This window comes from Fundulus heteroclitus, chromosome 11 (genome assembly GCF_011125445.2).
Source record: "Fundulus heteroclitus isolate FHET01 chromosome 11, MU-UCD_Fhet_4.1, whole genome shotgun sequence".
In the NCBI taxonomy this organism is placed as follows: Eukaryota; Metazoa; Chordata; class Actinopteri; order Cyprinodontiformes; family Fundulidae; genus Fundulus; species Fundulus heteroclitus.
The window spans coordinates 34,096,045-34,123,095 of record NC_046371.1 but is presented as its reverse complement, the minus strand read 5'-3'; the positions used below and the strand labels follow the sequence as shown (position 1 = coordinate 34,123,095).

The following is a 27,051-nucleotide window of genomic DNA, read 5'->3' as shown; positions in this document are numbered from 1 at the left end:
ACTCAAAACAGTAAATCAAGAAAAGGGATACATAAAACCTACGTTGTGCATCATTTGGCAGCAGTTAATCAATGAATTTTAATGTTAAAAACTCTTGATTCCTTTTAAAAGTCATGTTCATGTTTTAGAAACGATCTCCCTAACAAAAGTTGAGCTCCAGGTCACACGTCCCTGCCCCCTGGTCCGGTCACAGAGCTTGGCGGCAGGTCCTGAGGAGAGCCGCTCACATGGTCGGTGCGACTTGTATGTCGCATTTGCACACAAGGAGCCAGAAACACTGACTGCGTTTCTTGCGGTGCCAACTTGATGGCGAGTGGCTCGCAGGCCGATTGCGGGCAAGCGTGTCTGAGGACTCGTCTCCGTGTGTGTTTGTGTTGTGCTGGGAGCAGCGAGAGGATAAATTTAGCGCTTTAGCCCCAGACTGGAGGCAGTGGCCCTTTATCCTGCTCTGTCCTACTTATCCGAGCGCTGCTCCCTGCGTCCGCCGCCTGCCACCAGGACTCACACGTTCCACCTCCCAGCATTCCACAGCAACAGGAGCGTCCCGTTGCTGCAGACGTGCGTGCATGTTGACGTACGCTCACTGGCTGAATGCTTACGTATAGTGTGCATGCATCCGTAATCAGTCCCTGTGGTGAGCTCTTGCAGAGGGGCCTTGTTCTGTAACAGTTTGACTCCTTAATGATGCTCCAAGTTAGACAAAAACAAAGGGCACAACAGACTAAACATATTTAAATAGAGCGAAGCAGCAATCTGAGGCTTCCCTGATTGCAGAGCAGTCGGAATAAATTACAGCACTGGTAAATACAAAACGCGCGCCAAGCGGACCAAGACATATTCTATCCTCTTTGTCTGGATCAAACTGAAACATCAAAGCAGACAGGATTTAATGTCGCTCTCAATTTCTCTAATGCAGCCAATTAGGAACAAGTCGACGAGTTGGTCTGCCTGAAGGCGGCCAATAGACCGTGAGCATCCCGCTTCACCTTGGAAACGCACGATCCCAGGGTGCATTTCCCTGCTGCCATGACAACGGAGAGGAGCTCTCCCTCGCTCATTCCCACACTCTCGCCGTCCCCTGTGTTCTCGCTCTGTGTCTGCTGAAGGCGGTCTACCTCGCAGAGGAAGGTTCGCAGAAACAGCCGCCTGCAGCCCAGACAAAGACAATTACCTGCGCTTGCATCAACACACCCTGCCGTATAGTTCACATGACAAAACAAAGGCTTACAGCAGGGCGCATTGTCTTTACTATCAACTTTGAACAATATTGACTTTTTTTTCCTACCAGACCAAAGCAAACTAAGCTCCCGGTGCATCCTCTGCCTGATTCCTCATATCAAACAGAAGCAAAGCCTGCCTCCAATGACAGCCATTTGAATACTTTCAGTCCCTTAAAAGGTTTGCTTACCAAAGCTATCAGGCTAAAATGAGACGGCTTGGCAGGGAGCAGCGTGGGAGATGATGTAAGGGCTTCTCGCCAGGCTGAGGTTACCATGCTGTCAGAGGACTCCGGCCTCCGCCGACTGGTGACTTTGGCCGCTGCACAGGAGACGAGCAGCGGTGTGTCCGTTGTGTTCGTCCTGCAGCCTCGGGCGGACATGATCACCCAGGAACATTTTTCAGCCGCTACCAAACCTAGCAGCTAAACAAGTGTGGAGTAGTTCTGAGCACTTAGGCCGATGACTGCTAATCAGAGGGACAGTTGTCAGAAATGTAAAAATAATATATGCAAAATATAGAAATAATAATAAACAAATAATAATAAAACTAAATGGCTTGTACTTGTATAGCGCTTCATCAGGTCCGACGACCCCAAAATATTATTACGATCTGTCATTCACACACACACACACACACACACACACACACACACACACACACACACACTTCAAAGGGGCTGCGTCAGGATAACTCAGGGTGTTCCTTCCATGATTTAGTGTTTCTGCTATAACTTTAGTAAAATGTGTTGATCTTTCCACATAGTCCCAAAAAAAAGAGAAAAACATAGCAGCCCTTTTTTCTGAACATAATGTACATTTAAGCAATAATGCATCTCAAAAGCTGAAAATAGATGGCCCGATCAATCAGCCAGAGAGTGGAATCAGCCCCTCTGAATTTTATTTGTATCTGATCAAGGATGGCATTTCTACACTGACGACGTGTGAGAACGCTGAAGTATTCAAATATTTCTACTTTTCAAGCTTCAAAAACCAGACATGTGAAGTGTTCTTAATTTTTGTTTTTCTGCTTATGCATGCCTGGAAATTGATGGAATAAATTTAATTTCCTGACTTCCTCTCTTTCTGATTATACAGGCAAATAAAAAAAAAATAGCATTTTCCCCTTTATCCATCATGTGCATCAAACCAAGACTACTAAGCACTGCCACTGTATTCGCACTATAAACATGAAACCTCAGCATGAACTTCATGTTTGAGTCTAATCAACATCAGATACCCGTCAGGTAAATGTGCTTTAATGTATAGAGATAATCATAAGAGTTTTTGATTTTTTGTTTGCTATCATAGGACCTTGACACAGCTTCCTCTCTTGTATATTCTGCTCCTTAAAATGAATCAGTAATGAGAAGTCAGACCCTAAAGAAAACCACCACCTCTGCTGAAATACTCCTAATCTGGTGGGAATCCCCAACTCGGGGGTTTTGTTTATGACATCTACATCTTTGCATGGTTCAGAAAAATGTAATTATATAAGCAAATTCTCCGGTTTGGTGGTTTGAACTTCCAATAGAGACATGCCTTTCAAAGGACTGCGCAAGCTGCTTTAGAGAAGAAGGTGACGCAAAAAACGTTTCTAACCTGCTCTGCAGCGAGAGACGAGCGAGGGGCTTGGAGCTGAAGCAATCATGAACTTCGTATGTTAGGCAGCGTGTCTAAATTAAAGAAGAGGAAGTGTCAAGTGTCACAGCACAGTGGGTTTAAATGGATGCATCATCGTCAAGAGGAGTTTTAAAAGGACAACAGGAGAAGGATTTCTCCAGAACTTCAAACGGATTCCCATTTCATCGGTTCCCCCAGCCTCACATCCCAGGCAGGCGGCCTCTCATTCACCACAGCCGCGTCTTCAAAGAAATCTCCGCAAGATCATTTCCCTTATCAGCAATAAATAAATCAGCCAGGCATTAAAAGTGTTTAATTCGCTTCTGAATCAAGCACTAAAAATATGTGCTTTAATATGCGTTTTCACATAAAAAACACTGAATGCATCTCGTCACCCAGCTTTCCTTTTTCTTTGCTGGGTTCTAAATAGTATGTATGGCTGAGCTCTGCGTGCGGTCTGCATGCAAACGTATTCAGGGCTGTGAATGCAACCAGAGTTAAAGTGCTTCATCATCCCCGTGTTATCTGCCTCAGATCGTGTTCCTCAGATTAGACTCATCGGGTCAGTGAATACTGTCTGCGGTAAATCAGTTGTGTGATATTTGTGGATTGGCTACAACTCGCCACCTCGTGTTGACACCTTTCACCTGACCGCGCCAAAGTCTGCAGCGCTACAGAGGAGCAACACAGGGCTTCAGGAGCGAAGGGGAAGACAGAGAGGACACTGTATTTATTAGTATTTACCAGGAAGTATAACGGAGACAGAACCGCTGGAAGACTTTCACACCAGGTAGGAATATTTCCAGTTTGGAAATTACACAGGAAGACTGCTGTTGCACTCGGAGGTCCTAACTGCACTAACTGAGCTAATCGCAACCAAAACTTGTTCAAAAGGGTCGGTTTAAAAACTGCCTCCAATGTTCTAGGTTTTAACTAACATAGTGAGCTACTATTCATCTCAACCTCTCATGGACCCACGCAGTTAAAGCTTTAGTCGTGGATAATTAATGACTGCCAGGAGCAGAAGAAAGTTAGCTACGGAGGGATTTTGTAGCTGAATGAAGCAGCTTTTCAGTGAGAAGTTTCACTTAGAAACCGGTCCTTAGCCTCAGCAGTCTGTCTATAGATTTAGCAGCTCTGTAGTCCAATGTTAACATAAGCATGGAGGGATCTTCTGAGGCTTATGTCATTAGCAATCTTGGAAGGGATCCGCACCAACTGTAGCAGTATAGCCGACACTGTCCATGTGGGTTGATAAAACAGCAGGACAATAAAAAAGCACTAAATAGGTCAGGAACGTTCTCTTTTCTCCTTTGGTGTGATCCCCTAGAACTACTACAGGGTTTCCCCTACCGTTCTGCAAGGGGGGCACCCCGCCCCGCCAACAAAATCGCCCGTCCTCCCCAAGAAGGTCACGGCATGCAGTATCAATTATAATACGTCTGTAGGTGTTTGCGGTAAATTTAATTAAAATTAGCCTTTCTAAATAGCGCCAGATCGCATCCTTCCGTAGACAGGTACGCATGAAGCTCAGTTTTTACGAGTAAAAACTAACAATTAACACAGTGCTGCTTCTAAGATCTTTCTTCCACTTAGCTTTCCATTAATGTCACAGAATACAGCTTTATATGAGCAGCCAGCTTCTGTCTCTCTCTACCCTTCCCTTATGCATCTATCGAGAATGAAGCATACTTTGTCAGTCTCCCTCTCAATGAAAAACATTATGTAGCAAAACAAGTCTCCAACTCACCAAGTTGCTCAGCATTTCTGCCATGATCCGTTTGTAACCCGTCAGGTACTTTGTGTTGAGCAAGAGGAGTCTGATGAAAAGTTTGAAGTTAACTTGGTGGCATATGAAGACACGTCTTCTTTCAGTCTACTGTAACCTGACCTCATTGTATTACCATGTTGGAACAACTCAACACTGATCCCTGGTTTTGTGAGCATGGCACTGAGAGGAAAGGATGCATGCACAGGTTATGCATCACTTTTTAGATGAAGTGGGCTCGGCTTCAGCTGATAGCCTGGCTGGTCTGAGCTTCGAAACACCTCATGTATAGTAGGCTTCAGCATTTACTGATCCGTTTTTGGCCTTAACGAAACAGGGACTCGTGTGTCATATCTTGGTTGATGTTTTTTCTCTTTTTTTTGGGTGGTGGGGGGGGGGGGGTCGTCAAAATCTCTGAGTGGTGGTGGTTGCAGAGGATCAAAACATAGGAGAGAGGAAAACATCCTTAACAACAACCGAGATTGAGGGTAATTGCGCGACTATTTATAACCTGCCCCGTCTCCTTTGTGACAGCAGAGGGGGATGAAGAGGAGGGCCGACCCAGTCAGAGGGAGAAGAGAGGCAGACAACCAGACGGACAGAGGGTGGCCTGTGAATTCCAGCCAGAGGAAAAGACCATTGTTTGTTTTCCCTTGACAGGGGCCCTCTGTAATCAGTAGGCTAGGTAAAAAAAAAGGCTATAGGGATTTAAAATGTCATCATTATCTTGTCCATTTACCAATCTTAAATCATTCAGCAGATATGAAGACTTATCTCCTTCAAGAAGGAATTGTTGTTTACAGATGAGGCGAACGCCGGGAGTCGTTATATGCCAAAACTCTTCCTGACATGGACTTTTACTGACTGTGAATCTGGGCGAGGGGGGGAAAGCCCCAATGAGCCCGAGCCAGAGCAACGGCAGAGGGCCCGGGCTGCGAGGGAGCGGCTTTCACCTTTCACCACGCAGGTCCACGGCAGCAGAGAGGGAGGCCTATTGATTTTATTACGCGTTCAGTTGACAGGGTTCCTGCACGTTTTGCACGTCTTAGTTCCATGGGGTTCCTCACTCAAATGAGCAATTAGTTCTCAGGCTTAATTACAAAAGTTCACTACGCTGATATTTCCACTGAGGTCCGGTCGGTAAGCAAGGTCTGCAAAAAACTGCTGAGTGGAGAGAAGGAGGGAGGGGATCAAGGAAGGAAGGAGGCAGAGGCAGCGAGGAAAGGAAGAAAAGAAGTAAGGATGCACCAAAGGATGGAACGTAAGCAAGTATAAAAGGAAGAAGAAAAAAGCTGAAAATAAGAAAGGATAGAGCAAAAATTGAATAAATTATCAGATTCCATGCTTTTCCAGACTGCATATGAACCCTGAGTAACCATAGAAAACCTACAAAACAAATTATGGAACAAGGTAAGTAAATAAAAAAAAAAAAAATAAAAAAAAAAAGGTTGTGCAATTTGCTCTATATTCCCTGCAACGAGCCGCTCAATACTACCCTTTTAATATCATGACGTCCACGCTCCAGTCAAAGGGAAATCCGGCAAGAATTCAAACAATAAGCTCTGAAGAGTAAACAGCCCTGTTCCAGTCTGCAGCTCGCTCGCCGCTCGCTCAAACACCGCATATCAAGCTTCCTTATCAGACACTCTCCTGCCGTGCCATTTCCACGAGCTTTAAACCTGCGGCATCTCCCCCGCGCTTCCAATTCTCCAGACAAGCACCTAGAGAGATCTTTGAGAGCGGCTTTTTCAGCGCGCAGACACTGTGAGACGGGACAAGTGGGGAGCAAGTGCACCCAAAGCGAATGAAAAGCCACCATGGCCGCAGTTTCCTCACTACACAAGTGCTGCGCGTGTTATCAATAGGGCCAGACAGCCGCTGTAAGAAATCCAGCTCAGCAGATTGCGACGAGACGGAGGTCGGCTCAGCTGCACACACGCTCAAGAGTTAGAGGCAGACAATGGGGCCACTACAGCACCTCTCTGGCTAATATTTAAACACTAATATCACAAAGGTTATGTAGAGCGCTCAGTATTTTGGATCAGATCTGCACGACCAGAACTGAGGCCAGCCTAGCATTTGTTTAATAGGAAATGTTGTTTTTTTTAAAAACAATAAACAACAAAAAAAACAGCAGACTCATTCTCCAAGCTTCACTTTAATTTGTTTCAACGAAGCTTGCATGCAAGTCACACAACAGCTAGCATAATCACCGGCCACGCCGTAGCCGCGTCACTATAGGATGCTTTCAAACGGTGACCGGGAACAGACGCGGCGCGGGAACATACAAGGGGGAATGGCCGACGTACCTCTTGTTGATGGGCTTCTCGTGCTTCTCGTAGGGTTTGACGAACCACTTGCCGATGCGCACGAAGCTGCGGTTCATGAGGCAGCGCTCCAGCAAGTTGTGGATGGCTTTGAACAGCAGGGTGCGACACTCGTAGGAGAGGCCGTTCTCCGACGGATCGTCGTCCTCGGCTGGCAAAGAAAACACAAAGAGGTGGAAAAACTCATGAGACCACAGGAAAGCTTGTGCTTTTCTCTATATCGGGTTGGTCCAAACAGCGCTTTGCCTTAAGAGTAGGGCTGGACGATAATTCAATAACCATATATATTGATCGACAGACGAATATCGATGATAGAAAGAAGGATCAATGACAAGTACAATAGAATAAACGTAAACGTCAGCAGCTTGGGTTTATCATAATCGCTAGAAAAAAATAAACTTTGAGATAACTACAAAAAGACAATAACTGCCCATCCTGAAGCCACATTTTTTGTGGATTACAAAGAGGGACAATAAGACAGCAGCATTCTCCAACAGCAAAAATAAGTTAAACACCAGACCGATAAATCAGAACACGTGGATGTCTTCTGCATTCATTTCAGATCCAGCCTTATCGGCTAATGAGAAACAAAGCAACTCCTGCAATCTGTCGAGCGTGACGTTCAGGACACCTTGATAAAAATAACGAAACCGTTTCCTGAAATGCAAAACAGGAGGCCTAAACGTGACATTATGACAAGACGGCATGTAAATGAAAACAAAAGCGCTCGCTTGGACAAAGAGAGGCAAAGCAGAACCCTGCTGCTGTTCCCTTTGAAGCTTCGGAGGCTGCAGACGGGACTGTTCCTCCATACACTGACGCTTCAACACAAGATGTTCTGAGGTAGCCACAAAATTCACAGTGGAGCAGCAAAATGGTCATGGAACCTAGAGTTTATATTTTGGTCTATTTCAGCTGTTTTTTTTTTTTTTTAATCCAGGCTGAGTGGACTCTATGAGTTAAATTGAGGATGACAACAACCCCGATGTGATGAACCCCTGCTGTCCTCGCAGCTCAGTCAGGTTCAGTGTTCTAGTTCTGGTCCAATCAGCGATGACGTACTGTAGCCAACTGATGCTGTAACATGCTGCAGAAGCACGCTACCTTTACGCCCAAGCACCTTCAGACATTGTTCCCACCCCTAACCAGAGATGCGTCGGCAGCCAGAACTGTTCAAACCGAGTGCAAGTACTTACAACTGGTACTCGCCGATACAAAGAACCGTCACGAGTACTAATAACGACCTTTAGACTCCTTACAATTCAGTTTTGAATGCTTTAGGTTCATCAGGTACAAAAAACAGATCTAAAGTTTTACAGTGGTTGACTTGTATAGAACTACATTCATTGTGTTTTACTGACATAGAACCAAACTCTCAGTGGAACAAAATGTTATACTTTAACGTTTACTGAATTTTTCCAACAGTCTTGCCACAACTTTCACCGAAATAGAAACGTAACTGTACAAACATAAAACTCTGGCTGAGCCACATTATGTTTTCTGTAAAGTGTGTCTAGAAGGTCTAAATCTATTTGAACAAAGTGATTTTCTGAGTGAAAAGCAGAATTTCTGCATTAACGGCGGCTAGCCAGCTTCCGTTCTCATCTACAGTGTCGCACTGAGTGAAAGAGTCTCACTTTCCACACGGCTCCATGGAGCTGAGCGCTACTTGCAGGATCTTTTACCCAAAGTGGGGATCCATACCTTATTAACCCCCCAGTGCTGCAGGGGGTTTTCCTCCTGAGCAATTGTAGCCTCTACAAAGTAGCACAAGAACAGAACTTTTGCTAACCCCACCCCTCACGGAGCATGTCATCAAACACAGCGATGGCGACGGCTTGGCTAGTGTCCAAACCCAGAAAATGTTTTGCATGCAGGTGACTCTCCGCAGAGCCAAATCTTTGTCTATCCATGTGCTGTTAAGCTATTGAATATTTTCGGGTGGGTGCTGCCTCTTTTTTGAGCCATTGAAAAGATTTTTCTTCCACTTAGCTTTCCATTAATATCACAGAATACAACTTTAAACGAGCAGCCATCTTCTGCATCTTTTAACCTCTCTCTTATTTATCCATTTGTCTCTCTTTTTATGTTTCTGTCTCTATCATGTATCTTTACACATGGTTATATTTTGAAGGCCACCTGCCTCTCTTCGAGGCTACTTCTTACTTGAATGAAAATCTCTTTAAAAAAATTTCACTTTCGATTTTAATGAAAATGAAACTCTGCCAGAGTTTAGCATATTTCTTAGCGAAATTATATTCAATAATAATTTTATTACATTTGGGATGTTTCTGATCCATTCATGGGGTCTGTCTAGCAGCAAAAATGTGCTTACCAAGAACAAAGCAGCCATCTTATTTCAGTGATGGACACAGAAAGGTGGATTTTTGTTTCCACCAGACAGATTTTTGGTGATGTGTGACAATCAAAGCAAACAGTATTTTTGTAGGACATCTGAAAACGACCATAGAGCCGTTTACTTATTGAGACCATGCTGTATTGAGCTAAATGTTTATAATAATTGAGTTTAAACAGATGTGATCATCATCATATTTGTATGAGGCAAACTTTCTCTGTATATTAAAGTAATCGGGGCACCACGTGAAATAAACGCATTTATCCTGTTGGATCCCATTCTCCCGACACAAGTGATACAAATTCTGTCGGGGATAACTAGCTGGTCATTTATAAGCATTTCTCTTTAATGACTGCTCCATGTCCAACTAAGCTTAGGAGAGACATTAAAGGCGGCTGCACACTTGGTTGTACAGGGCAGCGCGCGCACTCTACGCAGACATTTTAGACTTCATAGTCAAGCGCACTTATTGGCCATTTCTTGTGAGAAACTCCAACATTTCCCTCAGCAGACACACACTGCACACCTGTGAGTCCGTGGCACAGAGAGGCTGTAGGTCCTTGCGAGTCACGACTGCCTTGGAGCGCTTCAATGTGAAGACTTCTTCCCGCCAAGCAGTTTATGGTGTGCCGCGCTAGTAAAATTGAGCTCTGCACGTACCTATCCACGGACTCATGTCCACGGACTCATGTCCGTTATGTAGAGACAGAAATACCAGGATGTGATCGGGTGCTCTTTAGAAAGGCTCATTTTAATTAAATTAACTGTGAACACACATAGATGTATAATAATTGACTACATGCTGTGACTTTGTTGGGGGGGGGGGGGGGCTGTTTTGATGATGGGGCAGGGTGCCCCTCTTGTACAACAGCAGTGAAAACACTGGTGTGACGTCCACGTTGCATTGTTGTGTTTTATCACATTGCTTGTGACGAAAGCGACATATTTTCCCCTCATCTTTGCAACTTTGCTGGACGTCGGGCCTTGGTTCTGTCACTGCTAACATAGCTCCTCCTCTACTACCTGACACGCAAAGCCACGCCACTGTTGAGTGGTTTGTCCAGCTACAGTACGTCTTCATCTTTTTGGCTTGCGTTCACTTTACGGCGTATTACCGTCACATACTGGGTCCTGTGATAGTGCAGCTCATTTATGAGTACACACACATGGTATCAGTACTTCTAACATACTAGTACTGTTTAGCCATCCAACCGTAGCAAACAAAGCGCAAGATTCCGACTAAACTTGCATCTTGTGCATTATGTGAAAACTGCTATTTGGTACAGGAGGCTGAAAAGGAAACAGCAAGCACTGCCTTGCTGCCTCCAATAAAGAAGTGTGCCATTAGACCCGTATCAGTCTTGCTTTCTGAATCACATTCTGCGCTGGCCTGCATGCAGGTCTAATCTCATTAACAGCCACTGCTCACATCTTACAGCACTTAAGCTCCTTTCAGTCAAGTCTGCAGCAAACATCTCCCCGAGTGCGCCGTCTCTGCGTGAGCTCGGCCAGAAGTACAGAAAGCAACCCGCCATTTGTGGCGGCTCCACTAGGAGCTGAAAAAGAACAAGATGGCCCACCAGTGACTTAATCAAGTTCCCTGGATTGTGACGTGCTCCCGCCGCCTGCTGATTAAATGGGACAATTAGAACCCCAAACCAACATCTAAGACATCCAGGGTTCCAACAAAATGTTCACCCCATATTCCAGACTCTTTTGAGCAGACTTTGCTCAAGGGCGATTTTATAACTATGAAAACAAAAACAAAAGTACCCCAGAAACTCGCAGCAGATAGTTTTATCAGGGTCAGACTTTAAGTGCAACACCAACAAACATGAGCACAAGGAAAGAAAGTGAGAAGGAAAGTAAGATAGACTGCACAGGAACGCCGCGGGTTAACTTTCCCCTACAAGCAGAAAAACTTTGGACCTTTTACGCTAATTTTAACATATTTCCAAATTGTCCAAAATCAACAAACTGTTACTTTTAAACCATGATGAGAAAACAAATCTACTAGATATTTTTTAAAGATGGCAAAAAAAGCAAAGAAAGCTTGCCGTTTCAAAAGGAGCCATTTATCCTAACTCCACTAAAGCTCTTTTTAACAGCTGTGCCTCTAGTAGACGCAGCGACGTGAAGTGGCCATAAAACCCTCACCAACAACCAGAGAGGAAAAAGCAATCTCAGGCTCGCTGCCAAGAAACGGGCGGCTACGTGCACAGCAATTTCTGAGAGAACCAAAGTAATTCATCAGGTGCAAACATATCATGAAGGATAAGATCCGGAGCGTAGGAAAGCGGTGCGAAGGCAGGAAAAGGGAAGGAAAAACAGCAATTTCCTATTAATTATTCACGGCACCGGGCTAAATAACAACAGAATAAAGCCTTTCAAGGAACAGTGGAGGTAAAGAGAGTGTGCAGAGAGTGGAGACCTTTTTTTTTTAAACTAAGCCTGAGTTAAGTGATTTAGCAGCTGCTGTGGCCATCCTGAGACACAGGGCAGACAAGAGGGCAAAAAGTCAACAAGCGAGGAAAGTTCACCCCTTAAAGCACTTGTGTCGCGTTAAGAAAAGCGAAAGAGGAGGAGGATAGGCCAGGTTCTAGAATTCACCAGGCTCAGTGAGACTGATAACGTCCACATACAGGGAAACGGTGAGAGCGGCATGACTCATATCTATGACAAGAAAGACATCAAACCAGCATTTAAACCTACAGTCCTGCTGCAGCCCTCCCTCCTTCCCTTCCCTTCCTTTCCCTGCTATGACCACATCTGCCTCTTCTGTGGCCCTGCCTGTCGCCTGTTACTCCTCAGTCCTTCCCTGCCTGCAGCAACAAGAAGCCCTACAAAAAAAAAAGAAAGAAAACAGGCGCCTGGTTTACATCAAATGCACCTAACGACCTCGCGTTGGCTGTGCGAGGCCCGCTGCAACATTCGCCACTTCAGACACAAGCATCGCTGCAGTCCAGAGCAAGCTTTTGTTCTCGTGTAAACAAAACAACACTGATTAGAGAGGACGATATATGTATGAAGGTTTCTACAAAAGATGCAAGCAAACGAAGCCAGCCATGCCCAGGTAGGAGGACTGCAGGACAGAGAGGGGACTTTTTATTTTTAAGAGCTTGGGGTTTTATGGGAACAGAATAACGCCAACTCTAAAGTACTTTTAAAGCGTGAATCCCCGAACATGTTTGTTGACCTTATTGCATTTGTCTGCACAAGTCCCAGAGCAACACCCATTAGTCTTCTTTGGGAGAAAAAAAGCAAGAACAGGAGTCTTAGCTGGCATTATCGTTAATCCACTTCAAGCATCTAAACATGCAGCAGCTCATGAGGGTTGCCTAAATAGCTACTTAAGTTTTCGCTCCCATAAGTAGAAAAGCACAGCTATGTGATTGGCGTTTTTTTTTTTTATGGCATTAGTATGAAACGCTGGTTTTGATGCTCCCCAGCAAACCATGAAACAACAGAGTGCTGCAACTGGCTTCCCATTCAGAAGTGTGGCAGCTTTTATTCTTGACATCCAGACAAACTTGGACCAGTACAAATCTGTTATAGTTTGACAAATCTAAGTTTTGTGAGACCTGATATATTCCCTTAAATAGGTTAAACAAGTTAAAACTTCAATGATTTGATTTGCATCTCAAGTGAACTCATTTAAAGAAATTTGTCCTCCGTTTAAAATCCAGAACTAAAACAATCTTGAGGCTAAAAAAAGCTGTGAAATAGGCCATTTCTTTTTTCAAACATGTGTGTTTAGCTGTAAGCAACTCAAAAACCACAAAGCTTAACAAGTGGGATGAAAGTAAATTAAAGATTTAGGCCGTCTTCTAAAAATAAGTCAGTATAAAAAGACTTATTTTCCACTTGTTGTGGTTTTTATCTTTTAGGTAATAGAATAATAAATGAAGTCTTGAAGTGTAACTCCCTCCGATGTAAAAGCCTAACCCCGCCCCCAGACAAAATTAGATATATGTGATCAAGAGCCAAGAGACTAAGGGACAGGGCTAGAAGAAGGGGTCTCTGTGATTTAAGGCCTTGTGCACACATAGCAGGGTAAAAAAAAAAAGTTTTTAAAAATCTCCCCTTTGGCCGGAGGTTTTAGAATCATTTCTTTTAAACGCCATTTACGTGTGGATGAAATGCCTAACTGCATAAAAATGTATCCGTTCTCCCGCTATCCGGCTACGCGTGAACTTGGCATGCTTGATTTTTTTTTTCGGTTATACAAAATAATTTGTTCATGGCAATCAGAGTATTACGTCCAGGTTGTTTGTTTGTCTATAGCACATACAGTGAAAATTTATTTGAGTGTGTATTATGCAAATAAGTATACGTTATTATAACTCCTATCCTCTAGGTGGCAGCGAAGTACTTTAAGTGCAATTCTTGGTATGTGTGGAATATTCATCAACTGCCATTAGTTGAATAAAATCTGCACCATGGCTGCATTAAGACTGGAAACAGTTCGAGGCAAATTTGTGACAATAGTCACCAAGGGTTAACGTGGAGCTGGACAATATTGGAAAGAGTGAAATTTAAGTTAATGGGGAAAACTCCAATGATGACATCGATTGGGATTAAGTCACTTCTTTCTCACGCATGTTTTTTTCTTTTCCATCATCAAAATGACAAGACCCCTCTCTCTAAAGCTTTGTTATATTGGTCTTTAAAATCTAGCTCAGGGTGAGGGCAAAAAAGACAATGAAGATCCATCTTACTGGCCAAATATATCTTTGCCATCCAAAGTTTGAGTGCCAAGCACCTGGAATATTGCATACAAGATCATTAAACATTGACCAGACTCATTAAAAACTGAAATGGCCTGTTAGATAAGCAATAATGCAGATGACAACTTTATATCATTGAGTTATTCACAGCGGTTTGAAACTATTCATATCTCGTCTGTCACCATTTCTCTTTTCTACCAGTCTGCTCTTTATCAGTTGGCTCAGTCAACACAAAGGCGCAAACGAGGAACTACTTCTCCTACTTCAAAATAGGAGTCTTAAACACAAGATACGTATGTTCACACAGCAAACCAGGATACTAAACTCTTATATATGGCTGGGACCTAATTGTTGGTGTAGTTTTTTTCAACATAGTTGCGGTTTGATTACAATGCACAATCTACAGCTCTGAAGTGACCAGTGTGCACAAAAGTTTGTTCTATGCACTAAGTTGTTCTAAATCAGGGGTCTTCAATTCTAGGCCTGGGTATGGATTCAAATTTCAAGAATCGATTCGATTCTGATTCTCAAGATTTGGAATCGATTCTTTTCGATTAAATTTGATCCAATCAGCTCTCATTAGATTGCTGGTATCAAAAAATATATGATATAGATATAAATATAGATATATGTTGCATTAATGCCGCCGACCACTAGGTGGAGCATGGCGCTTTGCGTTGTTTTTGTTCTAATTAAGTCTCAGAGCAAAAAAAGAGCTAATAAACAGGTTGTTAAGCTAAAGTCAGCTCTCGTGTGCTTTACTGACGCAATATTACAGCTTTACAAGCTATGCGCAGACTGTGAGCCACACGGACTCTCCGCGGACCTTTTACCTTCATAGTCAAGCGTACCTGTTGTCAACATTTTGTGACAAATTCCTACAATTCCCCCACTTTTTCCCAGCGGGACGACGCGGGGGGCGGAATGGTAAAATGTTTGATTAGCTTAGCATGTAGAGTCGTTTCTTTTCCCGCATGCACCCACCGCGTACGAGGTAATGTCTGCGCAAGTAATGTCGGCTCACTCAGCGAAATTTTTTAATTTTTTTAATTTTTGGGTTTATGAATTGTTTTTTAATTTTTGGGTTTATGAATTGTTTTTTTGGAATTAATATGAGAATCGATTCATAACTGGAAATTTTTTTTTTTTTTAACACAGCCCTATTCAATTCCAGTCCTCGAGGTCCAACACACCTGAATCAAAAGGTTCTCCAGAGTCCTGCTAATGAACTGATTATTTGACTCAGGTATGTTGGACCAAGGACACATAAAAGTTGCAGGACATCGAACCTCAAGGACCAGAATTGAAGATCCCTGTTCTAAATGATACACCCAGCCAGTAAGCAAGTTATAGATTTGCTTTGTACGTTCAAAGAATTGTATCAAGAATGTTTACAAAGACTTAAAAGAGAAATGATTAGGTCAGTTTAAAATTCTTTAAATTTAAAATTCAGCAATTTATGGGGCAAGCTTGACAAAACATTTTTGGTCAAATATTCTCTTCAATTAAATAAAATGACAAAGAAAATATATATTGGTATATAACCAGTCTAAACTGTTGAAGTGACAGTGACGAGGTTTATACATTATGCTAACGTTCTTACTAAATCAACCAATGAAATTATGTAATGCACTTAATTCTACAATATGCACAAATGAAAGCAAACAAGGGTGCATCCTTTTCAAAGCTGCTGTGCTAAACACAGAACAGTCTGACTTGCTTACACATCTGAGAGAGTGCACATGCTAGGGAGGTGGGTGAATTGTTGGAAGTGGGAAGAGCAAGGGCCCAAAGACGAGTGACCTCATTTAGACAAAGATTTATGGGCTCAGGTGATGCTTGGGACACTTTCATGTCTCTGCCTCCTATGAAGCCAACCCAGATGAGCTGACCTTTAGAAGAGCGCTTAGGCAGAAGCACAGCAGCACAATAAAGAACGTTCACATCTGCAGGATGGGGGAAAAACTAAGAAATTAGCCATGCCCTTACAGAACACACATTTAACATATTTTATGAGGTGGTTTGTTTTGTCTCGATTGCTAAACCCTTTAAACTTGTGAGGGGGGTAAAATAACAGGTGTCTTTCTTTGAAGTTGCCCATCTGTGTATAAGCAATTAGGGCAGCAGTCAGTCATTAAACAGAAAGATTAATGGCTTATGATCAATGATGCTCAGGGGGATTCAACCCAGGCTGGCCAAGAGGCACTCTATTTCCCTTCACTTTATCCTCCTGTTCCCCGCTTATCTGCAAGAAAAGAGAGGGACCTCTCTGTAAAGTCTCCATTACTAATTAAAGAATATTTCTTCAGCAGAGATGGGGGGGGGAAGCAGAGGCAGACTACACCCATGGGCCAAGGCTGCACGCATGGCAGAGTCTCTCCGCTGTGCCAGCCAAAGGAGATCCATCAGAGAGAGAGCGGGAGAAGGAGATGGAGCGGGAGGAAAAGAGGAAGGCTCAGGGTGGTTTCACAGGCAGGAGGATTAGCCCTGGAAAATTGATCCCTGAGCACAAAGGCCATTGGCCACTTTTTCCTCCCAGGAGCTGCTCGGGCTTTATCAACTCATCAATCTCTGCCTTTACACGCTGGAGTTTGGAAGATCTTTGAAAGGAGCGGGCAGAAAAAAAAGGAAGCGGCGCAACTCCAGAGCTGAGGTTAACCAAGTGTATCTAATTGACTTTGATGCACATCCTCAGCCTTGCCAGCCCCGTGGAAGGGACAAACAAACCTCCATTTAATGCTTCTGGACATACTTTGTTCATGTTGACAGCTGAGCAATGTGTGGAGAATTTAAAATTTCTGCCCGACTTTCACAGGTTGTCCAACTCAATAACACTTGGAGATTCCAAAGAGTGAGTGGCATTTCTCCTTCCTGAATCCTTGCCCGGGGCGCTCGCTGGACTCCGGCGCTTACGCCGCCTATTACATCACCGCAGGACTGAGTCTGTATCACAGTCGTCGTGTGTCATCACTTCTGCCAGTGCTCGGAGAGAGCACATATGTCGTTACGAGCTGCGCGGCAGAATTGCAGGCGCTGAGTCAGCCGTTTGCGAACCAGATGCGCTGACATTTTACTTTACATTTAACCCATAGTTTTTACTGCACCGGTGGCCTTCAAAGCTGACTGAGACCACCGCTCAAACGCAGTGTCCAGACTCTAATTGATCCCACGTTCTACAATTACAGCTGTCTGTGTGGGAGCGGCCTCTCTTTAACGCGTTCAGCATATAATGGGATACACGGAAACACATCTGCCGCTTTTAGCAGCGCGACTGCTGAGCATGCGGGAACAGAAGCTCTGAAAAATTAGCAGAGGCTTGCCAGTATGTTTGTCCCCAAAGGCGCTTCCTTGTCGTGTTCACCTCAAGTGTTCCTTACGCAACTATTAGAGAGGCAGACACATCTGTTGGCATGGCTGGTAAAGTTGCTGTGAGATGCTCACATTTTTGCAGTAGCATTATCCCACAGTTAAAAGTGAGCAATAACGTAATCCGAGTACATTTCTGTTCCCCTTGATGTTCCCCATTGTGGGACAATAGAGGAGTAAAATCCCCCCACGACAGCAAGGCATGACTTGTTATTGTTCTATACCATTTAAACAGAGAGACGGTCCTCCAACCATCTCATCTAGAATCCACGGTCCCCCTCTCTTCTGCTTGCTGCTCTTTCCAGCTCACTCCGCGGGTTTTCAGTAGAGACTGAGGTCTGGGCACTCAGCTCTTGTTAAAGTATTTGCAGAAGTTAGAAAAACCCACATGTTTAGGTGTACGATGGTGGGGCAGAAACTGTTTTTTCGCTCCCAGTCAACTGGTTGGCATGTAGACAGCACCTGAGCATTGTTAAGCTGGGTAGACTGCACGACTTTCACAGTCGACACAGACTCTGAAAAGACTAGGGGCTCACGCTAGCAGACGGCATTTTGTTTTACAGTTGAAAGCCTGGGGATTCACACGGCAAACAAACTGGACCTGCGGAGGGATCACAGACTACAGGGTTTATTGGACCAGTTAAAGCAAACCCAGCACGTCAAACACTAGAGGAAACAGCTTGTGGAAGCAGAAGTGCCAGTAGGTGGCAGCAAAAGAAGATATTCTCTGCACAGTATTCAAAAATGATGCAGTGACGATAATATTGTTAAACATTGGGATGACAAGATCAATAGCGGCGATCCTCCTTTTCCTCCCTTCTTTCCTTCTCCTGTGTCGTAAAGATACTTAAGCAGCTTTCTGTGACCTTCAGCGGCTAACGCATCATCACCCAATGTCAGGTGTGGAGATCTACTGCAGGAAGACCCCATCCAACAGGATCAATACATTAACGGCATTTTCTGACTATTTTGAATTGAGAGCGGACAAATATTGGATTCCAAACCATCTTTTATAGTATTAACAATGCTGATGATATATTAGTGATTTATGGTGCTCCACTAGTGGCGAGATTAAATACATGAAAATGAGCCTCTGTGTTACTGCATGTAACCCAGGGAAAGAGAAAGTCGTGGATTATCAATAGAAAGATTTGAAACTCTGACCAAGTTAAACACTGAAGAGTAAATAGAAAAAAATGCCTCAGCTATATATAGTTTTAAAGGAAGTGTTAGGAACAACAATAAATAATCCATTTGTGATTGAGAAAAATATATTTTTTTCTTCTCAGTTGAACAAAAGGAAGTCATTTCTCAATGTAAGGTTATACTGCTGCAATACAGGACTTAATTATCTTCAGGCTTTTTCTTCATTGTTATCTGAGATAACTGATAGGGACATATTGGTGCCTATCTGTATATGTTCCCCCATTTGCTGTCAGCAAACATCTGCATTCTCCAAACAGAGCTTCAAATAGTTTTTCTGCTGCATTGAAAGCAGTACAATAACTTTCTGTTGAAACATCTTCAAAGACCAGGAAAAAAAAGACGGCTAACCTGGAAGAAAGTGAAACTTTCAGGCAACATGCCCCGCACAGACTACTGAAATATGCCCTTTGGAACTAGATGTTCCGCCCTGAGGTGCAAGACAGAGCCCCTTTTATTTCACCCTCGATTCAAATGCACAGAGGAAAGTCATGGCACAAACAAAAAAAAGGGGGGAAAAAAGAACTTGTGAACTTAGCTAAGCCACAAAGACTCCATGTTCCAGCGACCGCTGACAAAAACGACTACCAATTCCAGAGGACATTAAATCGAGCTTGCATAGTGCAACTATTAGTAGCTTTTCTTCCCTTCCATTAATGCAGGAACCCCAAACAATGTTCATCAAGCTAGTGGAGGAGACAGACGACATAAACGTCGTGCCCCCCCACACACACACTTTTCCTTCGGCAATCCCAGGAGATTGGCTGCAACACCCAGTAATGAAGAGATGTGGGGACTCCAGTGACCAGAGAAGAGATGGTGCAGTGATAAAATGTTATAGGCAGCAGATGACTGCCTCTACCGTTCTGACCTTCCCCTTCACGTCCAATAATTTCTAAGCTTTCCTAATAAAAAGCCAGACATGAGCGTCCATATGTGTACGACCCAGTGAAGAGATGACAACACCCCCTTAGTTCCAATAATTTGTTACAAACTGTAGAATGTTTGCCTTCGAACTTTCGGTAAACACAGTGAGTGACTCCAGCGTGGAGGCAAGCAATCCCAAATCTAACAAACCAGCAGGGACGGCGAACCAGTAAAGGCAATATGGAGAAACATGACTCAGACTGGTAATATAAAAAAAAACATGCTCCATGAACATCTAGGCCTGATTTCTATGCCTGAAAAGAAAATTTAAAGAAGGAAAAATCTCTGTATCGTAAAGAGGAGGGGGGGAGCAGCTATTTATCTTTCCTGATGGATGCCAATGGTCAGGAGACGGGAGTGGAGAGATGATTTGCATAAGAATACATGCCTATACTGAACTGTTAAGATGGGGGAGGCAAGCTGTTTAATTCAGCAACAGCAGTCGCTTGTTGGGGATAATTCCTGTGCATGGCCGGGGGAAGATTAGAATTGGTTTTCTCATAGTGTTAGAGCAAGCAGGGCGGGTCGTCCCACAGTGTGGAGACGAAGCTCGGCGGTTTGTTCCCCGTGCGTTCCTTCAATGGTGATTAAGAGCCTGACGTTAAAAGATCCCTCAAGTTTTCCGCCCTTCACTACTCCCATCTCTGCAGTTCACTCCTTCTCCCCCTCGTCTCCCTGGAGAGAGGGGATTACTGACACACTGGTACGCACAAATGGCACTTGCTCAAAATTAAAAGACTTTCACAGGCTGCTAATCTAATGAGGGTGAGAGAGGGTGGCGGGGAATGAGCGAGGCCCATTTCGGCCGCCCAAATGAAAGGACGAGAGCGGATTTTCATGTTTACCGCCAACACTGCCCAAACCCTGAAAAGAAGCTGCGAAACACAAAAAGCTCTGAAATTCCTTGGAGGCTAAGAGGAAAGTCAAAATAAAACCCATCAAGCAGGCGGTGAAATGTGTGTGGCAGTTGGAAGGTGTTTGCACTTGTGACATTTCAGCAGACTTGCATGATTCAGACGCATCCCAACGAAGTTTAAGGGTCATTTGTCAACCAAGAACTCCTCAAGCAAAGCAACACTTCAGGTGAGGAACAAGCTGCGAAAGATCAAGGTGCAAAGGGCTGCAGGTCCGGATGGCATCAGCTCCAAAGCCTGAGGTGCTGCACAGATGTTTGGCATCATGGGACACGTTCAACATGAGCCTGAAGTTGGAGGTAGGTACCAGAGCTGTGGAAGACCTCTTGACTGGCACCCATGCCGAAGACCACACATCCAAAGGACCTCAGCAGCTCCAGACTGTAGCACTGACCTCACATCTGATGAAGACCCTGGAGAGGTTGGTCCTCAACCATCTTTGCTTCCTGGTCAGGTTTTAGTTGGACCTGCTGCGGTTTGCCTTCCAGCCTGGCATCCGGATGGATGATGCCATCCTCTACCTCTTGTACCAAACACTGACCCACCTGGAAAAGCCTGGAAGCACTGTGAAGATCATGTTCTTTGATTTCTTCAGTGCTCTCAGTACCATCCAGCTGGGACTTCTGAAGGACAAGCTGGGGCTGTCAGAAGTGGACCACCACCTGTCCCGTGATGCTGGACTGACTGTCCATAGTATGTGAGGGCACAGGCTGTGTCTCTGACAGGCTGGTCTGTAGTACCGGCCCATAGGAAACTGTGCTGGCACCGTTTCTGTTCACCCTCTGCACTGCAGACATCTCCATCAACCTCCCAGGCTGCCACCTTCAGAAGTTCTCTGCTGACTCTCACAGTTGGTCTCATCACAGGTGAGGATGACTCAGGCGTCAGATAGTGGACTAGAGGTTGACCGATACATCGGCCGGCCAATATTTGTGTGTTTTGTTTTCTCCCATAGCCAACGGCCAATACATGCATCCGTTGGGCGGTCTATTATCTAAAACTCCACGGCTGATCCCCAGCTGGTGAGCTGCCACATGTGGGCACATGAAAACTACTACCAAATTACACGTACAGCACCATCAGTGTTTTTTCTCCTCCTTCTCCCCACTGAGCTAAGGAAGTTCCTTTCTCACTGTGATACCTTCATTAAGATCATTGCTTCATTTTTATCAAGTAAATGGAGGAAGAAAAGCAATATCGACTTCAAGAATCGTCCACAAATTAAAAAAAATTAAAAATCAGCAGTAAAAATTAGATATCAGCCCTATAATGCAGTACAATTTTATTTATAAAGCACTTTAAAAACAAGACCGCTGACCAAAGTGCTGTACACTAATATAAACAAAAAAAAACAAAAAAACAAATATAAAACTAATAAAAACAGATAACAATAACTAAAAATATAAAATAAAAAATAAACAACTTCTCAAACTGAGTTAAAAGCCAAGGATAAATAATGTGTTTTAAGAGAAGATTTAAAAACAGTAAGTGAGTCAGCCTGTTTAACTTATTCCACAGTTTGGGGGCAGCGACTGAAAACGCTCGCCCACCTCTCATCTTCCTCTTTGGCTTTGGGATGACTAACAGTGACTGATCTGCCGACCTGGGTGAGCACGAGGGAGCATACGTTTGAATCAGGTCGGACAGACCATTCAAAAACAAATAAAATAACTTTAAAATGTATTGGGAAACGAACTGGAAGTCAATGTAGTGACGCCAAAACAGGAGCGATATGTCCTTGTTTCTTTGGATCAGTTAAAAGACGTGCAGCAGCGTTCTGAACCAGCCGAACTCGGTTAACTAAAGACTGGCTCAGCCCAACATAAGGAGCGTTACAGTTATCTAAACAAGTCGTAATAAAAGCTTGAATTAAAATCTTAAAATGATGCCGTGAAAGAAAAGATTTAACTTTAGCCTGTTGTCTCAAATGATAAAAACTGGACTTGATTACACATTTAATCCGTGCATCAAGTTTAAAATCATTGTCCAGTCTCACACCTAGGTTTGTTGCTGTTTGAGTCTAATAATCTGATAAAGGACCCAGATCAGCATGGACCTAGTTTTTTTGTTAATTAAAAAACAAAAGAATTCCACGACATCCATGCTTTGCCTTAAAGAAACCTGTATGGGTCAATGTCTACAGTGGACCCAGGACTCTGTGGACTAGAAGCAGTGTATTTCCACAGGTGCAGAACAACCACACTGACAACTGATGGACAATGATCAGTACCTGGGTGTTCACCAGAACAATAAACTGGAGTCACAGCACCGATGCTCTTTACAGGAAGGGTCAGAGCAGACTCTACATGCTGAGGAGGCTGAGGTCTTCTGGAGAGCAGGGGGCGCTCTCCAGAAGACCTGCTCTGACTCTGTGGTGGCATCAGCCATCTTCCATGGTGTGGTTTGTAGGAGCAGCAGCTTATCTACAGCTGAGAGGAAGCGGTTAAGATAAGCTCATCCGGTGGGCCAGCTCTGTCCAAGGATGCCCAACCGACCCAGTGCAGGTGGTGGGAGACAGAAAAACTCTGATAAAAATAACAGTGATGTTGCACAGTGCCTCTCCCTCATCCACGAAGAAGTTGCAGAGCGGGAGAGCTCCTTCAGTGACAGACTGCTGCATCCTAAATGCACAAAGGAGCGCTATCAGAGCAGCAGCTATTAAGACTTTATAATCTCTGCTGCTCACAACAAACTCAATCAGAGTTTAACATCTCTGCTGTTTTTTTATTTATTGTGTATAACCTGTTATTTCTAAGCATAACTATACATGCACATTTTGTGCATTTTTAAAATCACCCTACACAGCTGCATATTATTTTGTGGATCTGCATCCATCTGGCAGGTCGCTTGGTGGAAGTTCAATAGTCAGAAGTAACAGAGATCCAGACTCTTTTAAAATGTTCTGTACAAAGCATCAAAGAGCGCTGAGACAGGACAGAAGCATACTCTGTTTTGAGCACGGGTACCCAGGACCGGTTATCTCCATAGAGATTTGGATGTGTGCGCTCACAGTGGTCCTCAAAAGAACGGGATAAATACAAAACAAGCTAACAGGCTGTTTTGACCAGAGATAAACTGAGCATGGAGCTGATGACCAGGAGCTCATTATGCCTCTTACTGTGAAGTTCTGAAGCAAGTTGTAGCCGACAAACCAGACCATCGTTTAGTGCAGCATTAAATGTTTTAAAGCAGCAGTGGGGAGTTTTCAAAAATATGTAAAAACTAGATGTATACAAATGTTATCTACTGTAGCTTTAAGAGGGCATGTAGATGTTCAGTTAAAGTCCCCAGGAAACCAAAAAAAGCTTTCATAAAACAGCAGATGTAGCCAGATGCAACTTTTGGAACTATCACCAAGTTGTTCAGATGGAAACATTTAATTTTTCTCAGTATCTGGACAGACAACTCAAAATCTAGGGTCCACGTTTGGAATGACTCCAAAGCAAAAACACTTTAACAACATTAAGTATTTGTTCAGTTATCTCAAGTCATATTGTAATCACCACATTTGCCAAATAAATAAAAAAATAGTGAACAATAATTTGTTCTAAAGTTTTACTGTGAAATATACCATTCTTCTCTCTCTATCATAATGATGTGGAACATTCTACAGAATCTGTAGATTTTCAGTGAAGCAGAGATTAATCAACTCTGTCATTTTCCTCTGTTTTTGAGAAATACCTGTTTGATTTTTACCATAAACCTTTCAAAGTTAACAGTTCAAATTATGCAGAAATCCAAAACAAACAAACCAAAATAAAACGCTACTAGGAGCTCTTGGAAAAAGTGCAATTGCCTAAAATCCTGCATGGGTAGGCCAGATCTTTAAAACCCATTGACTGGAAATCAGCCAGAACATGCCTTCAACGGTTTTGTGAGAAATGAATCAAAACATGGCGCCAGTCCAGAACCAGTGTTTCAACTGCACTGTCAGAGAGAGAGAAAAAGGCTCAATCTGGATCAGAAAGAATTGATGTATAATCAAGAGGGAATCAAGAATCAAAAACAATATGCCACCCATCTGAGAATGATTTAATCCAAAACAGTCAAACATGAGAAGCAGGGAGCGTGAAACACACATGTGGCTCCTGATGGAAAACCAAGAAAATGTAAGATTATTACAAGACTGCCAACAGTCAATTTGCAATTTTCTATCGACAGAACACTTGAGATATACTCCACCTCCTTTCAACATAGCCGCATCTCCAGCAACCTACGAATTAAGATGCTCCATAACTACTCATCCCCCAGCTTGAAGTGAAACACTCTCCATCAGACCGGCCTGAGCCGACTGCTTCAGGTTATTACCGGCAACCCGTTAGGCTTGACTGAGCTGCCCATCGCAGCCTTCAGCGCCCATTCTGATTCCACTTCTGGCACAAAGTCTCATAATGAAAGAGGGTCCCAGACAGGCTGTGTGTGGCTCACACAGCACACTTTGCATGTTACATGGCAGAGAACGTGCATGAAGATGGCCTTTCCTCCATCCAATTTCCCATTGCTCTTACGCAAAAGGAAAAAAAAAAACGAAGCAATTGGAGACTGCACGCATCTGCCTCATTTCTGCCCGTGCACCCTCTCCTTCTCGCTCAAGTAATGACCGTCCACCTATGCTTCCTCTGTAGAGCGGCGACACGTGACGCTAGGTCTAAAATGTAAAGTGCTGCATTATCTGCCGCCGGGCAGCTGCTGCCAGAGATCTGTAAATTCTGTGGTAAGCATGCAGGGGGGTGGGGGTGGGGGGGTGCAGAGCACGTAGCCCGGTGTCTCCCAGGAACCCGGGATGCCCTGCAGATGTTGGCACTGGCAGCCTGGCTGGCTGGATTATCAGTCAGCTGAGGGGTAAAGGCAGGGGCAGGAGGGAGGTATTGGATTACACAGACAACACCACTTCCTTATTGCTCTCACTTACAGGGCATCCCTCTGGTGCCTGCTTGACAATCACCCACTCAAATTTTTTTTTTCCTTTTTTTTATGAAGTAATCAATAACAAATCTTGACATCATGTTCAAGTGTTTCCTTTATAAAAGCTCTGAGCAGCACGTTTTCTAAAGACATCATTCCTTTATAGCTGTATAACCTTGGGTGCATCTAAGAAAGTTTCACAGATAAAGGGAATTTTATATTCACAGCCCATCTATTTTTTTTTGTCTTTGCTCTTGTAGCAGCAGAGTAGGTTATTTTCTCTTAAAGACCCTTTTCCTCCCCCGAGCTGCCCAGTTTCATTGACCTCCATTACAGAAAAACTACAAGCACCTTGGGCATCCCTCCATAACCTCTATAAAAGCAGAGTGGAAACATAAAGAGGCTCCGACAGCACAGCTAAATAAGCAGCATTACACACGGACGCCGGAGGGCCCTTACCTGCGAGCTCGTGGTGAATCAGATCGGCGAAGTTCGGGTCGTCTCCCCACCAGAAGAGCCAGAGCTCCCTCCAGCCCTGCCGCTGGCTGCGCCGCCACACGCTCAGCACGTCCGCCTTAAGGCAGCGGCTGAAGCTGCACAGGATGGGGTCCTCCTCCGTCACCGGGAAGAGGATGGGAGCGGAGGTGGGACCCTGCCACACGAACTTCTTCCATTTGATCCCCGTCAAGTCAGCCTGCAACGGAGGGGAGGGAACGAGAAACCACTGTAAGAGCGAGGATTCGCTGGTTCAGGTGCAATTTAGCCCTTTTTGGAGGAAAAGGGAGATAGTCAGCGTGATGGGATAGCACTTCCTGCGAGTGTATATGACTGCTGCTGTAAAGAGATGTAAGAAGCGATGAAATGGGAGGGGAAATGGCTCTCAAACGTATTCATCCCCGTTCCACTTTTCCAGCATTTTGTCACTATTGTAACTGTAGCTGCACGCATCTCCTCATCAGGTCAGGAACGCTTCCCTGCAGAAGAAAAGCATCCCCACAGAATGACGCTGCTGCCACCGTGTTTTACACGCCGGCTGTAAAACGTGTGCAGAGGTGGTTATCGAGCAGATTTCTTCCACGTTTGCTGAGTCCGGTTAAAACCTGACAACTTAAGGCTTTTTGCTTTGTTTTTACGGTGGATTTTGTGTTCTCACTATTCCATAAAGGCTAAACATGTGTGGTAAACATTTATCAGGTGTCCTGCTAACAGATTTCCATGCCAGAGCAGTGGATCTCTGCAGCTCCTCCAAAGGCCCCATGGGCCTCTCAACTGCTTCTGTAGTAAACCCCAGGGTATCATTTTGTTACCTAACCTTGCTTCAAGGTTATCCAAACCTTCCTCCCCGACTCGTCTGCTGTCTTCCTTGGTCTTCATGATGCTGTTTGTTCTCTAAGCAACATCTGAGGCTAGAAACAGAAGAGCTGCATTTATAATGAGACGTAATGCTCCAGGGTTCTGGCCAGCGTATTTCAGCATGATGGATCGCTACGCCGACAGCCGTCAAAGTTACGCTGAAATTCGACCGCTACGCTCAGTACGACGCCGATGTTTGAGAGCAGCATAGAAAAGTCAATGAAGCTCCTCACCGTGCAGCAGCAAACCACATTAGCTAACGTTAGCTTTTATTGGCTTGACCAACAGCCCCCTTCGAGCTGCTCTACACCACCCAGAGGATGACACACCAGCGCTTGCTCCCCCGCCACCAGGGAAGTAAGACA

At 44.2% G+C, this 27,051-nt stretch overlaps 1 protein-coding gene and 1 long non-coding RNA gene across 2 annotated transcripts in view; one reads left to right on the top strand and one right to left on the bottom strand.

The window, feature by feature from the left end:
* Positions 1–27,051, bottom strand: part of med13a (mediator complex subunit 13a) — a 101,697-nt gene that overhangs the window by 63,183 nt on the left and 11,463 nt on the right. Inside the window, exons 2-3 of the mRNA XM_012865213.3 lie at positions 25,793–26,027; positions 6,918–7,086 (exon numbers count right to left, since the gene is read on the bottom strand). Of these exons, the coding sequence (XP_012720667.2) occupies positions 6,918–7,086; positions 25,793–26,027 (404 nt within the window). The remainder of the gene's footprint in view (positions 1–6,917; positions 7,087–25,792; positions 26,028–27,051) is intronic.
* LOC110368693 lies at positions 1,889–6,042 on the top strand. Its single transcript, XR_002428302.2, has 2 exons — positions 1,889–3,630; positions 5,143–6,042. It is a non-coding gene; the product is annotated as an uncharacterized LOC110368693 (long non-coding RNA).